This window comes from Aythya marila (assembly GCF_965140915.1).
Source record: "Aythya marila genome assembly, chromosome: 5".
Taxonomy (NCBI): domain Eukaryota; kingdom Metazoa; phylum Chordata; class Aves; order Anseriformes; family Anatidae; genus Aythya; species Aythya marila.
Window position 1 is genome coordinate 18,594,552 of NC_139046.1, and position 17,654 is coordinate 18,612,205.

Consider the following 17,654-nt stretch of genomic DNA (forward strand, 5'->3'; position numbering starts at 1 on the left):
TGCCATGGGATGAGGGTAGGGGAGAGGGTGTGAGGCTGTCCTGGTATCATCCGTGTCTGAAAATGAAGATTTGGGACTGGATGGGCCGTGTTCAGCTGGTGCTATGAAAGACACCTCTTTCCCTGTCTGCTCCTGCACCCTACGCATGTGTTCAGCCAAAGCTTGGGGCAGCATCGATGGGAAGGAGGTGTAGTGCTGAGACTTCCTCCAGTGCCTGAGGTGTATGGATCAGATTCATAAATATATCTATATCTAATTGTTTTTGCAGTTAATTTCAGCTGAAGCTCTGCACAGAACAGCAGAGCACAGCCTGTGGTGGTGTTTAAATGCCTGACACTGCTCCAGTTTCTGCTTCATCACATTAAGTTCCTGACGATGTCCTGGAGGCTTTTCTCCAAAGCAAGGGTAATTTTATTTTTATTTTTTCCTCCCTCTAAATTTCCATGGAAAGTTCCTTGGAAAGCAAGCGGTCCAGAAACACCCAGCTCCCAAATACAGCACGCCCTCCTCCTGCCTGGTGGGGGCCAGAAGAAATCAGGAGCAAAATTTGGCCGTGGCCCCAGCCCTGGCCGAGAGCAGCCCCCAGGGCCTGGCCTGGAGCTCAGAGCTGGACAAACCTCTTACCTTGAAGAAGGACATCCCCATCTCCCCAGGTACAACCAGAGCTCTGCCCTAGCAAGGTGTCCCTCGAGGGCTTAGAGGTGCTGGTGCAATTAAATCATTGCTGCTTAAATAAACCAGGTGGGCACACATTATGTTTCCAAGCACATTGTATCTCCCCAGGATGTGCCATGTGGGTGCGTGGTGCTGTTTTCTCCCTTAAAGAGAAATAAGAAGAAAGGTGTTTGAGATGTTAGTCCCATGCTTTCATACCCACTGCCTATCGATGCAGGTTAGATGCTTAACCTGCCCCAGACACCCCCCTCTTCAACACCTGGTGCTGGTGGGAAGAACCTCGCTACCAACCTCGGTATTTAGGAGCCTTAAACTCACTCCTATAGTTCACTTGTTCATTTAACAGCTCAGTTATGGGCTTTTTGGTGCCACCCCCTTGGATATTAATACAAACAGGAGACGCCGAGCTGCATGCAGCCGCTTTCTGAGACAAGCATGTGTCATTTAACGTTGCTTTGTGGGATGTTTTTCAGCATGAATTTGAGGCAGTTTGAAATAAATGCAGCGGCCGGGCGATGCCTGCTGCAGGACGAGCTGGGGCTGGAGCTGGCTCAGGCCAGGCTCTGCAGATCCCCTCTGCCAGCAGCAAGCTTTGGATCGAGCACAAGCTAAACAGAAAAACGCACGTAGAAGAAGGGGGCAGGCAACTGAGCTGACAAACAAAAAATAACCCCGATGTCCCCAACCAAACTGGGTCCCTCAGGCTGACAGTCGCTTACAAACCACCACCAGAAAAGCGAATGCACACAAATTAAATGCCTGAAGAAAAAAAACAAAACAAAACAAAACAAAAACAAAACAAAACACGGCATTGGGTGGGGGGAGAGGGTTTCTTTCTAAAATTGAAGCCACATTTGGAAAAATAAATCTGTTGTAACATCCCATTTCCTCTCTTGATTGGCTTACCTCTTGTCTAGTCTGATGCTGGACTGCTCTGAAGGGTACATCTCATCCTCTGTCTTTATAGTCTGCACAGCAGCAGAATTGGCTTTAAACACATTTCTGGGGCTCTTTGGGGGTCTCCCTTCCTCCCTCCTCACCAAACTCTCTCCTGAAACTAAAGGCCAAAACGATCTGGAAGGGAACCAGCAGATTGTGCCTGGTCTTTGCAGTCACAGCAGGAGCCTACAGTTTGTCCTACGAAACCGCCACCACCAGGACTGATCTGTGCCACCGGCCTGGGTCAGTAGCTTAACCATACAACAAAGAAGTCTGAAGAGTTCAAATTCAGTTGAGTTATGCAGCAAGAAGCATTACCTTGGACTTGGGGCAGTTTTACCTCTGGTTGTTTTCCTCCTCCCCAGCAGCACAGGTTGCACGAGGTCGCCACTTTCCTCCGCTTGACCTCAGGTCTCGGTGGGGAAACCTCAGGCCCGGGAGCGTTGTACTACGATAACCCAAACCACGTGCAGAGATCCGATGGTTTGCGGTCCAGGTTGTGACCTTTAGCAAAGATTCCTTGCTGTAATTAAAATCACATCCCAGAGAAAGCTGGCACACAGCAGGTTTGTGTTTGCAGAGCGAGAAGGGAGCCCTGGAGCCACCCGGCAGTGCTTTCGCTGCACTTGCACCGCCGCAGCCGCATCTGGAAAAATTTAGCGTTCGCTCCTAAAGCTGGGTACTGGGAAAACTTCCTTCCCCGGCCACACACAGTGCTGTGAAGTCAGCCAGCTCTCTGCCCGCCGAGCGAGATGCTTGGAGCTGTGAGCTGGGACTGTTCTGCTCAAGGAAAGGCAGAATGTTTCTCAGTTCGACACTGTGAGTCTCGCCTCACTCCCCAGGCCTTGTGGTTTCTGCATTTCACATTCACATTACAAGGGGTTTTAATTTGTGTGCAAAACATAAATTGCATAGCTAAGAGCGCTGCCGGTTTTCTGGGAACTCGAAACAGATGCAGCTGCCTTTGGAGGATGGGCAGAGTGCTCACAGTGGTGCCCAACTCACGCTGGAGGGGCAGGAGTTGGTCTGGTGGCAAAACACGGCTCCGGAGACCAATGCCAAGCCTCCAGGGGAAGAAAGCACTGCAGGCTCCATCTGTGCAGTTTTAATCCATCAAACCTCTCTCCATCACGCTCTAAGAGCATCAGTAGCTCAGCCCAACGCAGGTATTTCTGCACGCACTTCGGCCATCTCATCTCAACCATAAATTCCTCTTCACCTCTGGACACAGGTCCGGATGTAGCAGAAGTTGGCCAGATGAATGTGGGCCAGAGGATTGCGCAAAGGCACGCACACACAAAAACACTCCTAAGAATTTTTCAGTTAATATCATTTCTAATCATATTCCACTGCTTTGAGAGGGACTGTAGAGTTTTTGGGAAACATCGAGATAAGTATTTTAAGGAGATGACAGGAGAAGTGTTTACTGAAGGAATATTAATTATACCTCCTTGAGATTAAAGCATTGTTGACAATAAGCTTATTTTAATTAATGTTTCACGGCCTTGTGTCATAAGCAACTTCAACCCTTTAAGGAAATACTTGCCTGCGCAGCTGCTACAGGGATGTCATCAGATAACTTGAGGAAGATCTTACTAAAAAGGTTCTTGTGCTTAAAAGAAACAAAACTCCTGAAATCCCACTGAGTTCAGATTCTAGGCTATATAAGAGCTTAGAGAAGTATTTCCCATTTGTTTTGCTTCTGTTACCACAATCAAAGTTACAAACCTTTCAGCTAGACAGAAGTACTTTAGGCTGTTAGAGAAAGCAATCTGCATGCTGAGCATTACATGACCAGAGAGCTTCAGCCGTTATTTGAGTTGGTTAAGGCTCTAAGCAGACTTTGAGAAGGAGAAAAAAAGGAGTTAGAATGAAAAAAAAAAAAAAGGAGTTAGACTGAACTGTACTGCACTGACATACAAAGAGATGAACGCTGGAGGATTATGATCTAGACACATCAGAACTCCCCCTCCACAAAGTTCACTGAAGGGAAGCAACAGAGAAACCAAATGTGACTTTTTAACCTTCAGTGTAGCAAGCAGCAAGAAGCCACTGTCTCCCACATCCCCTCAAATTGCCGTCTGTATGTAAGTGGTACAATGACTTGCATGTTTACAACGTGGGGTCTCAAAAACGAACTAACACCCCCCTACACACCAGTGCGGACTGTCAGAAATTGTACCGAAGCAGCAAGCTGTGCACTTTCAGGCCTCCACGTTGAATATCTGATCAGAGATACAAAACTTCAGAGAAATGCACGGTCAGAACTGCAATTCACTAAAAGCAGTGTGGTTGTTCTCCAAATGAGCTAACCGTACTGCCCAACGTTGCTCAGTACCACTGTGCGCTAAGCCGATAACCTCTCAAGCAACAAGACAGCCCAAAACATTTCTTCCAACTTTTGTGTAACACTTCTCTCAACCTTCGGGTCCTTGTGGAATTTTTAAGCATATCATAAATTCAAACCCAGCTCATTTAAACCCCTGGTGTAATTTGAAGTAAGATTTCAGTGTTCTACTTTATCTTAGGAGCAAATGAAAACGTATCACACTCAGACACGTGAAGGAAAGCATCGCAAAGGGCACACGCCAGCCTTGGTCTCTCACTGGATACAAGCTATGCAGGTTTCAGCTGCATTTCCCTGGCTCTCTAGCTGAGTTGTTTCTCCACCAGTTCCCTCAGCCCATTCCCAGCACCACCTCACCTTTGCAGCAGCCCCTTTGTCTAGCAAGTCCCTCATCCACCTCACATTTGTTTGGCCTGTTTTTCCTCTCTTCACTTGTTCGCTCCTACTACTCATCTGGGCTTCCCAGCCAGTCTTAGTTTTCTCTTGATCAAGAATTCTGGAAGAAATCAGGTCCAGGAACACTGCAGTCCCTGAATTTTACCTGTACAAAACCAGGACTGACATTACAGCCCGATTCTCAGATCAGGTCCTGAGCAGAGTGTACCCAATGCATAAAAAGGAAAAGCTGTGAAGGTCTGACAAGCCTCCAGGTGGATCGGATCAGGGCAGAACGTAAGGTTTGTGACTTGGTCACCTGTAAGCAAGTACCTGCAGGGTCAGCAAGAGACATTTCATCAGCATCAGACCAGGTTCTGCCAAACGTGAGGTCTGGACTCTACACACAAGAAATTCTCCTTTTTTTTTTTTTTTTAAACATTTTTTTAACATGAACAGCTGAGGTCACTGGGCCTGTTCAGCCTGGAGAAGAGGAGGCTGAGGGGAGACCTCATCACAGTCTACAACTTCCTCGTAAGGGGGTGTCGAGAGGCAGGAGACCTTTTCTCCATTAACACCAGTGACAGGACCCGCGGGAACGGGGTTAAGCTGAGGCAGGGGAAATTTAGGCTTGACATCAGGAGGGGGTTCTTCACAGAGAGGGTGGTTGCACACTGGAACAGGCTCCCCAGGGAAGTGGTCACTGCACCGAGCCTGTCTGAATTTAAGAAGAGATTGGACTGTGCACTTAGTCACATGGTCTGAACTTTTGGGTAGACCTGTGCGGTGTCAAGAGTTGGACTTGATGATCCTTAAGGGTCCCTTCCAACTCAAGATATTCTATGATTCTATGATTTCTTTTTGCTCCAGCCTCAGTACCACAGGCAGCTGGAAGTCTTTGCCCGATTTCCCCACCCCTCTAGAAGAGTCAGCCTGTGACAGACCCTTACTGATGAATTCACCCAATCGAATCCCCTACTTAATGTTTTAACATGAGTTTTGATTCCCGAAACTCAGCTGCAGGTAACAGTGACAGCAGTGGTCTTTTGTGCACATCTGAACAGAGAGATGCTCCATGGCTATGCAGAATTTACAAGTAACAGCATTTAGCTAAAAACAAGGCAGCAAGCATCGTGACTTCTTGTGAAATTTAGTAGCCACCATTGCACAAGTATTTATGTACCTGCTTACATTTATCTGATGAGTACAGACAGTTGGATTCCTCCGTATGCTTTCCTTCAGGAGTTGACACAGAATAATCATCCTGGAGTAAAAGAGCACTGAAAATATTTTTTGCTACCAACCACCACTGTAATACAATTCTCTTTAATCAAGTTAAGAGTTGTTCACAATAGCATAGATTAAAATACTGGGTAATATAAAGTAAGCTTTTTAATCCAAAAAACTCTTAAAAAACATCTACAGGGCACTTAAGCACAGTTGTACTACACATCTCAAACAGAAGATTGTGTTTTATCACCACTAGTAGAAAAAAATTCCAGACTGAGATTCATTGAAGACCTATGCATCTTTCTCCCACCTGCAGGTAAAAATGCCTCAGTCTGAATTAGCACCTGGCTAAATCCCAGAAACCTGTGATGTCATCAGTATTTTCATGGTCCATTTATTAAAAGCAGATTTCCACAGAGAATTAATAAAATACAAAAAAAGGCACTGAGATATAAATTAACAGTTCCCCAGAAGTGGCATGTTGCAGCATCCGAAACAAAATTAACATAAAGAATATGGATTGATGATAATCTCATCAATCACAGCAATATTCCCAAATTCTTGTTGTGGAACACCATTCTGCTTTATTTTGCAATTATTAAAGCAACCCACCAAATATTTAAGTTACCATTTTTCTTATTTGACAAACCCATCAATGTGACTTTAAAGTCATCACGTTATGAACTACTGCCACATATTCTCACATTGCTGTGCCTCCGCCCACCAGCAGAATCCAACTGGAGCAACAGCTGTGAGGAAAATACAAAGCCTATGGTCTTATGAAAATATTCTCAAGCAACCACTTGAACCTAACATGTGACTAAAGCCCAGGAGGGATGATCTCTTCCAAGCAACACCTGCAGATGTGTCTCAAAACGTATTCACCTGACAGACACGCATGTTGAAATACTACAGAGTCCTCTGCCAGCATCTGAACAGCAGCTGCACCAGGAAAGCGTCCGTAACGTGCCACAAAGAAAGGAGCCTTTTTACAGCCACCTAGTCTCAGGTTACGTGGGAAATGAAGTCTTCAGTCTTTTGCATCTCCCACTCCATCAGCATTAATAGCAAACATCGCTTCAGCCTCAGGAAGGCAAGGAGAATCATAAATTTTGCATATTCTGGTTTCACCTCGGCCTTTTCGCAGATACAGTCTGATAGGGAGAGGAAAAGAAAACAGGTAAGGATGTGTAAACAGGTAAGGAATTGTAGCCTCATTTCAGAAAACCTCTATCATAATCATTAAAACGTTCTGTTGGCACATAAACACATCACACTTAAAGCTGTAAGGACTTCTAAAAATGTTGGTTTTATTTTACTGCTGGGTCAGTTACCCGCTAAGGGTAGCACTTATTTTCTGAAAAGCAGACTGGAAATGCCATTCACAGACTACACATAGACCCAGAACTAAAAGGCACTTAGCTAAGTACACAAAAAAATCTAAAAATCTAGTGGAAGATGATAATCTATTCTCTCACCTCGTGGTGGAAGCATGTGCTATGATATTTCCTCCAATAGGCTTCTTGGGATCTGCTGCAAACATGGCTGCTCCATCCACTTGTGCTACCACTTGGTTGGTGATCACAACTGCCACACCAAACTACAAGGAGAAAAGCAACAAATCAGAACCCATACATCTTCCACAACCTGAATGGGAAAAAAAAAAAAAATAAAGAACCTTCTGCTATCCCCTCTGCTGTTCATAACCACTCTACCACACATCTCAAAACAAAATGGAAGCAGACAGCGAACAGGCAGAAAGCCATCTGCAGAAGATTGTTAAGGTGTACAAGAGAAGGAAAACCAATCATCAGCTCTTTAGGGAGCAAAGCAAAGTTCATCATTTACCTCATCTGCAAGTCGAAGCAGCATACGCAGAAATCTGGCGAGATGCATCTGTCTGGCTGACAGCTCACCTCTGCCGGAGTAATCTGTCCGGTAAAGGGCTGTGGCACTGTCCACGATCAGCAATGCATACCTGGAAAAGTTAAATACAACGTTCTCAGAAACTGTTCCAGTAGTTAAAAACGGGTCTGGTTGAAAATGATAGCATCCAGGTAATTTTAAAGCTACGTACAGGTGTGGATATCTGCCCTTCTTACCTGCCAGTTCGCAGAATGATTACATTTACCACGCAGAATGATTACATTTACAGACTCATCCAGCAATGTTCAGATTATGAACACCACAATAAAACCCATCCTTGTGGGACCCTTCCAACTCAGGATATTCTATTCAAAGGAAGCTGCTGCATGATTAAAAACTTAGATTTATGCTTGCATACTATAAATGAGTCCAGAACTTAATATTTTTGAACTACAGGTATTCTGTGCACAGGTACCTCTATACCTCATATCACCACCTCCTTCCCTCCAAAGGGGCCTCAGCATCCTAATTTCAAACAAAAGCCTTTCAGCTTTTTCAATTCTCTCCCTGATCTCCACTGCGGGGGAAAGTTAACAGCTGTGTGGTGCTTACCTGCCTGCCAGGTTAAACCACAACAGTCCTTTTGACACCCAACATGGGGCTCAAAGGGTTAAGATAACAACAGATCTGACCAGATCGTGTCAGAGTGTTCAATTTATTTATAATTGGTCATAATCATTATATTAATTTCATAGTTGCTGCTTACAATTTACTTGCTCTCAAAGGTGTTTTACTTGCTCTCAGAGTTGTTTTATGTAACCCCTTTCTTTATCACCTCCAAGGTCTAGTTTAAGGTTGCTTTTGTTTTTACCACCTTGATGTATTGTGCTTAGGACACAATAAAAGCACCAATCATGAGTTTCATCTGGTGTTTGCACTCACCACAGTCACTGTCCTTGTACTCTGGGAATCACCTCTTTGAAACTATTCACAATTACACTTTTTAGTTTTTCTCCTCTGACAGCCAATCTGTGGAGGAGACAAGGAATGACACCTTCCCCTTTTCCTCCAGGCCTGTTACAAAAGCTCTGGAGAATTTTGAATGTCCTTTGGATGTTCAAACAAGTATATTCCTATTGCTATGTCTCCAGAACGTGATACTGATTTTGTTTAAACAGCTATTTAAAAATGTCACCAAGAGATCTGCCCTGAGGCAGGAGAGTTACGTGTGGCAAGGATACAGGTAGGTATCTATCACGGTTGTCACCTCCCATGGTTCTGGGCTTCACCCCTTAACAAGTGTGAATGTTAAGAAACTGAAAGAATGTCTAAAAAAAAAAGGCGTGCCTTGACCCTGCAGCTGAACCAGAGAACCCATGTGTGCTGGTACCAGTCACCCCTATAACGTAGAAGAGACAATGGAAGCAGACCTCAGCTCGTTTAATAAGGGAAGAAGCAGCTTCTAGGAGGGAACAGGAGGAAAAATTAAAAGAAGCAGGCTAATCCGCAGAACAGGAAGGGAAGTGATGCATGCTGAAGAGGCCCACTGTATAACAAACTGAAATTTATTTCAATTGAAAGTAGAAGTGGAAATGTAATGGAAAGTAGCAATGGAAAATTAGAAATGTCATGCAGAAGGATAGAACTGGGTGGAGTTGGCTTGGGGTGAGACACTACCATTGCTCAGGGACTGGCAAGGGCTGGTGGTAAGCAATTGCACTATGCATCGCTTTTGTTTCCTCCTTTCTTTCTTATTAAACTGTCTTTATCCCAGTCTGTAAGTTCTTGCACTTCTACCTTTTTTTGTTCCTCTCCCCCATCCTACTTGGGGGAAGCAGGGACAGCGGTGGGTGCTTAGCTGTATCCCACGTGAAACCACGACAGTTTAACATGCTCTAAATCAACTCTCCTTCTTTCTGAAGGTAATTTTAAAGAGATCTTTAAAACTGTTTCTCAGGCTGGCACTTGTTCTCTGTGAAGTAAGATCTGTTGTCACAGCTCAAACCAGTTACTGTCATCAAAAATTTTAACAGCAACAGGTATTAACTCACAACTGACTGCTGATACACAAAGCTTATTACAGGGATATGCCAAAGCATGATCTAGTTTGAGAACAACAAAATCTGATCTAACAGAGCTAAGCATTGAAGAGAACAAGTAGATTTCAAAAATGTTAACTTTAAAAGTACACCATTACATTGACATTTCACAGTTATGCAGTCTATAGAGCTCTTGCACTTGTTTATCACCTACAAGCAGGTTTATAATATGATTATACACCAGTATAAAAATCACCCCGACTAAATCATACTCATTACCGTGATTCAGCCATCATAGCCGACGCCTGGTACAGGAGCTGGGTCTGATGGTCTGTGTTAAAACCTCGTGCGTATGCCACGTTATCAAGGACGTCACTGCCAGACAAGCCATACCTAGAGAAAGCAGTGAAAAAACTTTAAACTTCATGAACAGGAGTTACCTAGCAGGTTTACCTAAAAGCTAGATTAAAAACACATGCCAAATACAAATATTAATTAATAAAAGCATCTTTACTATTTACAAGGAAGCCGTTTTACTAACACTATTTTGATTTTCACACCTAATTTCTCTCTCCCTATTCCTGTAGGAATTAGACTTGCCTACGTACAGCTTTGAACAGTACACTTTTAGAGTTGTAACTATCAATTAATTTTACTACCTGCACATGATAGCTATTTATAAATCAAATAACTCAGCCTTACTAGGTTAATATCACATTATGCCTGCAGGTGAGTAACGGCCAATCAAGCCTAGGGCTTTAAAACAAGACCACATTGCAGTACTAGACGTTCAAGATTAACCTCAAAGGTGCTAGTCAAGTACCTGGAAAATCATTAGACTGTAAAAAGAAATGAGTTGAAAGGCTTTTAGCATCCATCCTAGCTAAGCTTGATGAAAAAGACAGAGCTGAGGGGGATGGATCTGACTACAAGTAGCACTTTCCATGTGCAGCCATGCACCCTCCTGCAGGTGTAGCTAGGGGCACTGCAAACATCATAACTTCACTGCCTCATCAGTGCTCAAGAGGCATTTGTTGCCATATCTATTGGTGAAAGTGAACACTGGAGCACTTTTGTACTTGCTGCATGAAATGCCAGTGGTGTCAGATCAAACTGCCTTAATTAAGAGCTAACAGGACTGAGCTGGTACTGTCCCCAGCTGCCTAGAATTGCACATTCCCTTCCCGAACCAAAAAATTATGAGCGAAAGGACTTCCTGCAGAGGGATGGCTACAAAACAGCTGGGTGAGGGAGAAGCAGCAGAGAGGCAAGGAGCAGTAATTCCAGATGTTTTGCAATCTGAACATCTGTCACACAAGCCTCTAAGCACTGTGTAAAACATTTTCCAGGGATCTGTTTGCCTTTCAGTAAGATTTTGATGGTAAGAAACCATCAAAATCCAGTAGTGACCCAAGTCTTTGGATCACTACTTTTCAATAACTTGACTTTACTCCATGCATTCAGGAGGGTATGTTGATTAGATCATTTTCTTCTATAAAGGAAAGGAAGCAACTTTGTGGGCTAGCACATCACACTGGCTTGGTGTTAAATCTTGATTTTCCCACCTACAGTTTCAGACAGGCCTATAAATACCTGCTGTACCTCTTAAGTCTGTGGTGCTGCTAAAAAGCAGCAGTCCTACCCTTTCAATTCCTCTGCTTCCAGCTCACCGAGGTTGCAATATGCGCCTTAGTATTTAATTGAAACAACCATCACAGAGAACTAAACCCTACAGAAGCAGTAATATGGAAACACTTCTGTTTTGAGAAACCCTGAAGAATCACAAGACCAGAAGCAGCTACTTTTTCTAACAAATGAAACCCATACTTCAGGCCCTTAACTCTAACCAGAACCTCTGCAGACGACAGCTTTTACTGCCTTCAGGAAGTTCAGATTAGTACGTTATACTGTCAAATTTGTATAAAAGACACTTCGGAACGTTCTGAGACAGAGGCAGGAGATGAGAAAACAACTGGTGAAAAGATGCTCTATTCCCTAACAAAAGGAAAATCCAGTTGCTGTTGAGATGTACTTTTTACAGAAGAATCTTTGCTCCAAGGTAGTGCTATTGGCAGAATTTAAGAAAAAAATCTTTGAATGTATTTCACTAACAGTAGAACTAAATTTGAGAGAGATACTCTTAAATGAAGGTATCATATTCCAGGGAACAATGATGTTAGCTACTGTCCTATCCATGTAAAAATAAAAATACTTATAAAATACAGCTAATGAAGTGGTCTAAAGTGCATCTAGGTAGGCAGACTGAATGAACACAGGAAAGTTTGTTTTGTTTTTGTTTTTCCCTTTTTTTTTTTTTTTTCCTAGATTTGTTTTTAAGGACAGTTCTAACTGCAACAGTCCAATGAATTGAAAGAGCCAGGCTGATTTTAAGTCATCCCACCATGAGTAAATGCCTTCCTTTCTTCAACTAGTGTTAGTTTGCTTCTGGCGAATCAGTACAGACCTTTCAGCCACAGCAAGAAGACGTTCTGGACGGAAGGTCCCTTCTGTGTCAATGTACATAGCTTTTCCTTCACCACCGCCTCGGTCAATGGGAAGCTAGAAGAGCACATGTGAATGAACGTGAAAAGTAACATGTAATACACTTACTGCCTTATGCCCTCAGCTGACATTCATACAGTAAATAAAATACCAAGCTATGCTGATTAAAGTCACATTTGTCTGGGGAAAGTGAGAGGAATGATTCCTGTTTTCATTCTCTGACACCTACAGAAGAAAACGGGTGCTCAGCTTCAGGCTGGGAAGTTTGGGTGCACAAGGGTGTTACCTAAATGATTAAATTGAGCCCTAAGCCTCTAATATTTTATGAAACAGCAACAGGAAGTAACAAACAGTAGGAGAAAAAAAAAAAAAGCAAAAAAATTTGTCTAAATTAAGATTAGGAAAAAAGGTTCCTATAAACTGATCTATTGCTTGATAGCAATGGTTGACTGAAGGCTGTTACAAAGGTAAATTGAAATAAACCTAAGATATGTTAGAAACAAAACAGCTAATCAAAGAAACCTATTGAACCCAGCGCAGTTTCATCCCTCTTTTCAAAGGCTCTCTGCAGTCTAGAACACCCAAAGTGATACCAAACACTTCTCTGTACTTAAGAGCTACGATCACAGAAGGCTAATGTCTGTTGTCAGACTACTAAGGAGGAAAAAAAGCCACAAAACTTAAGTCAAATATAAGTAATAACAATGACAAACTTAATTGATGCTGAAGTAATCCTAGCAGGCAGGTTAAGGATGGAACAAAATATCCTAGCAAGCTGCAAGCTCAGCCAAGGATGCTGCAAAGGTTTTTGAGGAATCTTTGTGAACAGACAAAATTCATTCGTTGTAGCAAAACAAAGTGATGCATGTAAAGAGCTATGAGAAGTGCACAAATGAGTAAATACCCAAAAGCTGTGCTATCTGAATACTTGATTTTAATAAAGTGGACAACTCACTTGACAGGTTACTGCTAGGGTATGGCACAACTGTGTTTTTCCAGTACGAAACTCTCCAAATAACTCTGTTATGGACCCTGTTTCTATTCCTCCTATGGGGAAAAAAAGGATTAAAAAAAAATGTTGTTATACTTCAAACAAAGATAAGTATAGAATTTTTAAATTTATAGAGACTTAGCTTAACTTCAATACTTTGGCTGAAAGGATTAAAGCTCTAATTGTAAAAACTGGTTTCCATACTGAGGTTTCTTCAAGTTGGAACCAGGAAGTTTAGCTAAGTATATGTTTGAAGATGCTGAAAAGCTGAAAAGTTTTGGTTTTTGCTTACAAGTAGGAAAATGAAAATGTTGATATCTATCTATTTTTTTTTCCTCCTTGAAGGAAACTCTAGGCTAAAATTAACTAGAAACGTGCAAAGCAAACAGTTCTGGGTACTGCATCACAACTAAAAGCTTTTAAAAGTATTTCTACAGCTTTTAGAAGAGAATCAGTAAAATCAGAGAGCAGTACTTGAGGAGATTTTAGTTCAACCAGAACTCACATGTTTGATGTGTTTTTGTGCAGTGATCATATCCATTGGGAAAAAAAAATAACAAAAAGTTAATCAATAGAGAACTAAAATCACTACCTTGAAGCAGTTTATCAAGTTCTTTGGACCCAGTGGTTATCTGGATGATTTCTGACCTTCGCTGATGGAATTCTGTTGCTGTGGTAAAACCCATTGGGACCAGTTTAGCTGCTTCAGCCTAAAGAGAACCAAACAAAGCAGTCCAAGGAGTGCTCATCCCATTCATTTACCCCCCTTCAGTAATTAGTACTGTAATTTCCTGTTTTATGACATGGAGAAGCAGCTGTATAATGTGATGCAGACACTTCATTTTACAGACCACATATGAATAGTTGGTACCGCTGAACAGAAATGTAATTCTGCTCAAAGAAAAAGCTTTGACATCCATTTTGCCTATTTAACAAAAATCTTTCCTCCCCTGTACTTGCCACCTTTTTAATTCAGTTCTGTCCATGTGAAACTAAAACACTTTGGATGGCCATGGCATTCCTAACAGGCTGCACCCTCATAATAATGAATAAATATACAAAGTTGGAAAAAAAAAAGTGGAGATAAATATTCTCCGAGGTCAGATTTCGATAAATGAGAACTAGTTTTGCAGAAGCTCCACGTTCTGAACTAGAAGATGCTGTGAGATTGCAGCTCAGGCTCTCACAGTTAACAAAAGTAAAGCCAGGATTTGTACCTGTCTGAGATGCTGAGTTAGCACACTTAAGAAGGTTGTAACAGAGGAGAAGATGTTCTGGGTCAGTCCTGTAGTTCACAACCATGCGTCCTACACCTTGGCAACTGCCATGAGGGGTTGCTTAGGGAACACGTGAAACAAAGCAGGAATTAAAGAACTGACCCTCCATCTGGTAGTTGCTCTGAGTTCAGCCAGTGAGCTTCTTGATCTGAACGCTACGCTATTAACATCACTCCTAGCTCTGCATTTATACCTTTTTCAACCAGTTTATGCTACAGAAGGCTACAGCATCTTGGGGCAATGAGTTCCATAACTTAATTATATCCTGTATGGAAAAATAAATAAATATTTTCGTTGCTTCAGGCCTATCAGAAGCCTTCTTACCATAAGAAATATTAAGCTAGAAATAATACTAATCCTGGACATATCTCCATACCTTCCACAAATTTTATAGAACTACCTCCCCCTTCATTTCTTCTTGAAGCTAGTCCTAGTCCTCTCGTCTCTTATAAAAAGCCATGGCATCCCTCTAATCATCTTTACTACCCTTCTAGGTACGCCAGTCATGGAGATCTTGTAGAAATCACCAAAATACTTTACACCAGCAGAAACAAAACCTCTCTAACTTCTTGGCTTAACATTTTTATACAACATCCTTACCAAGATTTTGTCAGCTTTAGCTTCGCTGATGCCTTTAATATTTAGCAGCTCCTTCTTGGGCGCGTGAGCAACAGACTCAACTGTGTGATACCCAGCTTCTTCCAACTTCTTCACGTCGTTTGCATTTATGCCACATTGCTGAAAGGGAGGGGGAAAAAAGATGGGCTACATCAGAAACACCATCTAATCACTGAACCATTATTGAGTACCTGAACTCTCTTTGGATCAAACTCTGTTATTACAAGTCAGCATGTTAAACGTTATGTCCCTACCACTTATACACAAAGAATGTTAAAAAAAAGATACCCTTTTACTAGTGTAACATTTAACTTTTTCATGGTGAGGGTGACAGAGCACTGGAACAGGCTGCCCTGGGGGGTTGTGGAGTCTCTTTTTCTGGAGATATTCAAAACCCACCTGGATGCGTTCCTGTGTGAGCTGATTTAGGTGTTCCTGCTTGGCAGGGGGAGTGGACCAGGTGACCTTTCAAGGTCCCTCCCAATCCCTACTGCTCTGTGATTCTGTGACAACCTGTTCTCAACCTCGGCAGCATAGAACAAGGTGAGGATGTTCTCCAGGTGGTTTGACACTACAGGTAACTGATGAATACTCAGAAAAGGACACGCAGCAAGGCAACAGAACATTTTTTTTGGGGGGGCAAAACACAGGTAAGCCCCTGACAGCCCAATTTTAGGGTCTGGCTTGCGTTGGAGGGCACAGCCCAGGAAGCTTCTTGCGAACCCAGCCTCGAGCCGGCTGTGCGCGTACCTCTAACCTGGCGATGGGCTCCGGCCCGAAGCTCTCCTCCTCCGCAGACACGTCCGCGTTGGCCTCGAACTGCATCTGCACGGCCATGGGGCCCGCGGGGCGGCTGCGTGAGGCGAGAGGCCCAGGCGAGGCGTCAGAGCGCTGACGGGGGGGGGAGCCGGGAGCAGCCCGCGGCGGTGCCTTCCCTCCCCGCTCCCGTTACTTTTCACGGGTTTTTCCCCTCAGGAACCCGCCGGGGGCGGCTGAGGAGGAGGAGGCCGATGAAGGCCAACGGACCCCAACTGACCGCAGCCCCCTCCCGTCACCGCCCGCGGCCGCCGCCGCTTTGGAAGAGCCCGCCACCGCGTCACGTGATGAGGTTACGGCAACCGCCCCTCCCCTCCGCGTCACGTGACCTCCCCCCCTTCAGCCCAGCGCCTCAGCGGCAGGGTTTGGCGGGAGCTTCCCTTAAAGGGGCCGCGCCTGCTTGTTGTTTGTGCGGGGGTTCTAACCAAAAAAGGCTTTTTTTTTTTTTTTTTTTTTAATCATCATCGTTATTATTAGCTTTATTTTAAAGTCAGCGTAATGAGGGGAGGCTGCTCGGTGAAATCGAGCTGTTGTGAAGGAGAAGGTGCCCCTCTGAGGAGCTCTACGCTGGGCTGGGGCTCTCAGCAGCACCAAAAGGAGGAATCATTGGAGATGGGGGAGGGTTTTGGAGCAGGGAGGGGGGCAAAGCCCCTGCCCTGGGGGCGTTTGGCTGGAGGAAGCCCAGCAATAATCAGCCTCATACCTACACTAATCAAATCCCATGTGCTGGTGGGAGGTCATGGGCCTTGAAGCCTTGCTGGGTTAGGAGAACCCTCTAGGGGTGAACACATCTCCGTTAAAAATCAGCCAAAGTAACCTCCGCCTATAAAAAAAAAAAAAAAAAAAAAAAAAAAAAAAACACAGATGAATGGTGAAAGCTCACCCTGCACATAAAAGCACCTGCTAAAATACCAAAGGCAGCAGAAGTTTCATTGATGGCTTAATCCTCGCTCTGAGCCTCTCCCTGCTGGACTTCGATGCCACAAGCAAGGGTAACGCTGAGCAGGAAACCTCAAATGTCACTGCTGCTTTCCAGTCCTGCAGCTGAGCAAGGTCTGTAGGAATTCCTTCAGCTCCAGTCTTCGCGTATTAGTACCAAACATTAGGACAAAATGTAGCAGTGCCACGTTATTACAGACACCGGCAAGAATTCGTTCTGACAACAGGCAAAGCACCACGATCAAAATAGCTTCAGGCCAGGCTTGTTAGAAATATTTGAAGAGTTTTTGTGCTTTTCATTAAAATGTTTATTAAATCCATTTTAGTGCTGGCAAGCTAGCTGGTGCGTCATACAGATAAAATAATGCAAAGATAAAGAACATGAGATATTAAAGAGATATTCTCAAATATTTAGTACTGGCTTGGTATCTACACAGCTAGCTTTAAAAAGGCCCGTTAACCCCAAGGGGAATCCTACAGCACAAAGCAGGGAAGAAAGGACACTGGCCAAAGGTTTCCCTTTGTACATGTTGCTATCCTTTTAAGTGCTCCATATCCTGTCTACTTAAAGAAAATTAAGGTAAAAAGCTCTTGTCACTGTGTGAAGTACCCATGAGGCTGTATGGCAATGCACATCATAGGGCACAGCTAAACCTTATTAATTGTCCTCCATCACATGGGCAAGACCACGAAGATTCAAGGAGGAACAAAATACAAGGAACACTTCAGAATCTCATACCCAAGGAAATTCTTGTTACGGTCCCTTCACTGACTGGAACCCAGTCGTGGTGGCTCTTAAAACTTCACCAGTACAAGCCACCAGAGTTAAAGCAGATGAGCTTGTGTTCAAACTTCAAAGCTGTTTAAGTTAACTTAATATCCTGTATCTAATGGCTGATTTGAATTTAACTGCCGTTCCTTCAGGGTGGCATATCTGGTATAAATAGCCTATTTAGAAATCCTTTTTCCACTCACAAGTCTTTTTCCTATAGTTTGTAGAGATAAGGTGATATCAAGGAGAGAACACCATGAAACTGCGT

The 17,654-nt window shown here is 43.5% G+C and overlaps 1 protein-coding gene across 1 annotated transcript; it reads right to left on the reverse strand.

Annotated features, from left to right (window-relative positions):
* Positions 1–5,689: 5,689 nt before the first annotated feature.
* On the reverse strand, positions 5,690–15,921 carry RAD51 (RAD51 recombinase). The gene is made up of 9 exons (XM_082760535.1): positions 15,610–15,921; positions 14,842–14,979; positions 13,557–13,674; positions 12,929–13,020; positions 11,936–12,030; positions 9,751–9,864; positions 7,415–7,544; positions 7,045–7,166; positions 5,690–6,720 (listed from the first exon to the last, which is right to left on the reverse strand). The coding sequence occupies exons 1-9, from the start codon at positions 15,694–15,696 to the stop codon at positions 6,597–6,599; spliced, it is 1,020 nt and encodes a 339-aa protein (XP_082616661.1). The 5' UTR covers positions 15,697–15,921; the 3' UTR covers positions 5,690–6,596.
* Between the last annotated feature and the right edge of the window lie 1,733 nt (positions 15,922–17,654).

What these genes read in the sequence shown, in the direction of transcription:
- RAD51 (XM_082760535.1), bottom strand. Translation starts at nt 15,696, where the DNA reads ATGGCCGTGCAGATGCAGTTCGAGGCCAACGCGGACGTGTCTGCGGAG. An exon ending in GCTATGATGGCTGAATCACG is followed by an intron (nt 7,545 to 9,750) that starts GTAATGAGTATG and finishes TAACTTTTCCAG; the next exon opens with GTATGCATTGCTGATCGTGG. An exon ending in GCACATGCTTCCACCACGAG is followed by an intron (nt 6,721 to 7,044) that starts GTGAGAGAATAG and finishes TCTCCCTATCAG; the next exon opens with ACTGTATCTGCGAAAAGGCC.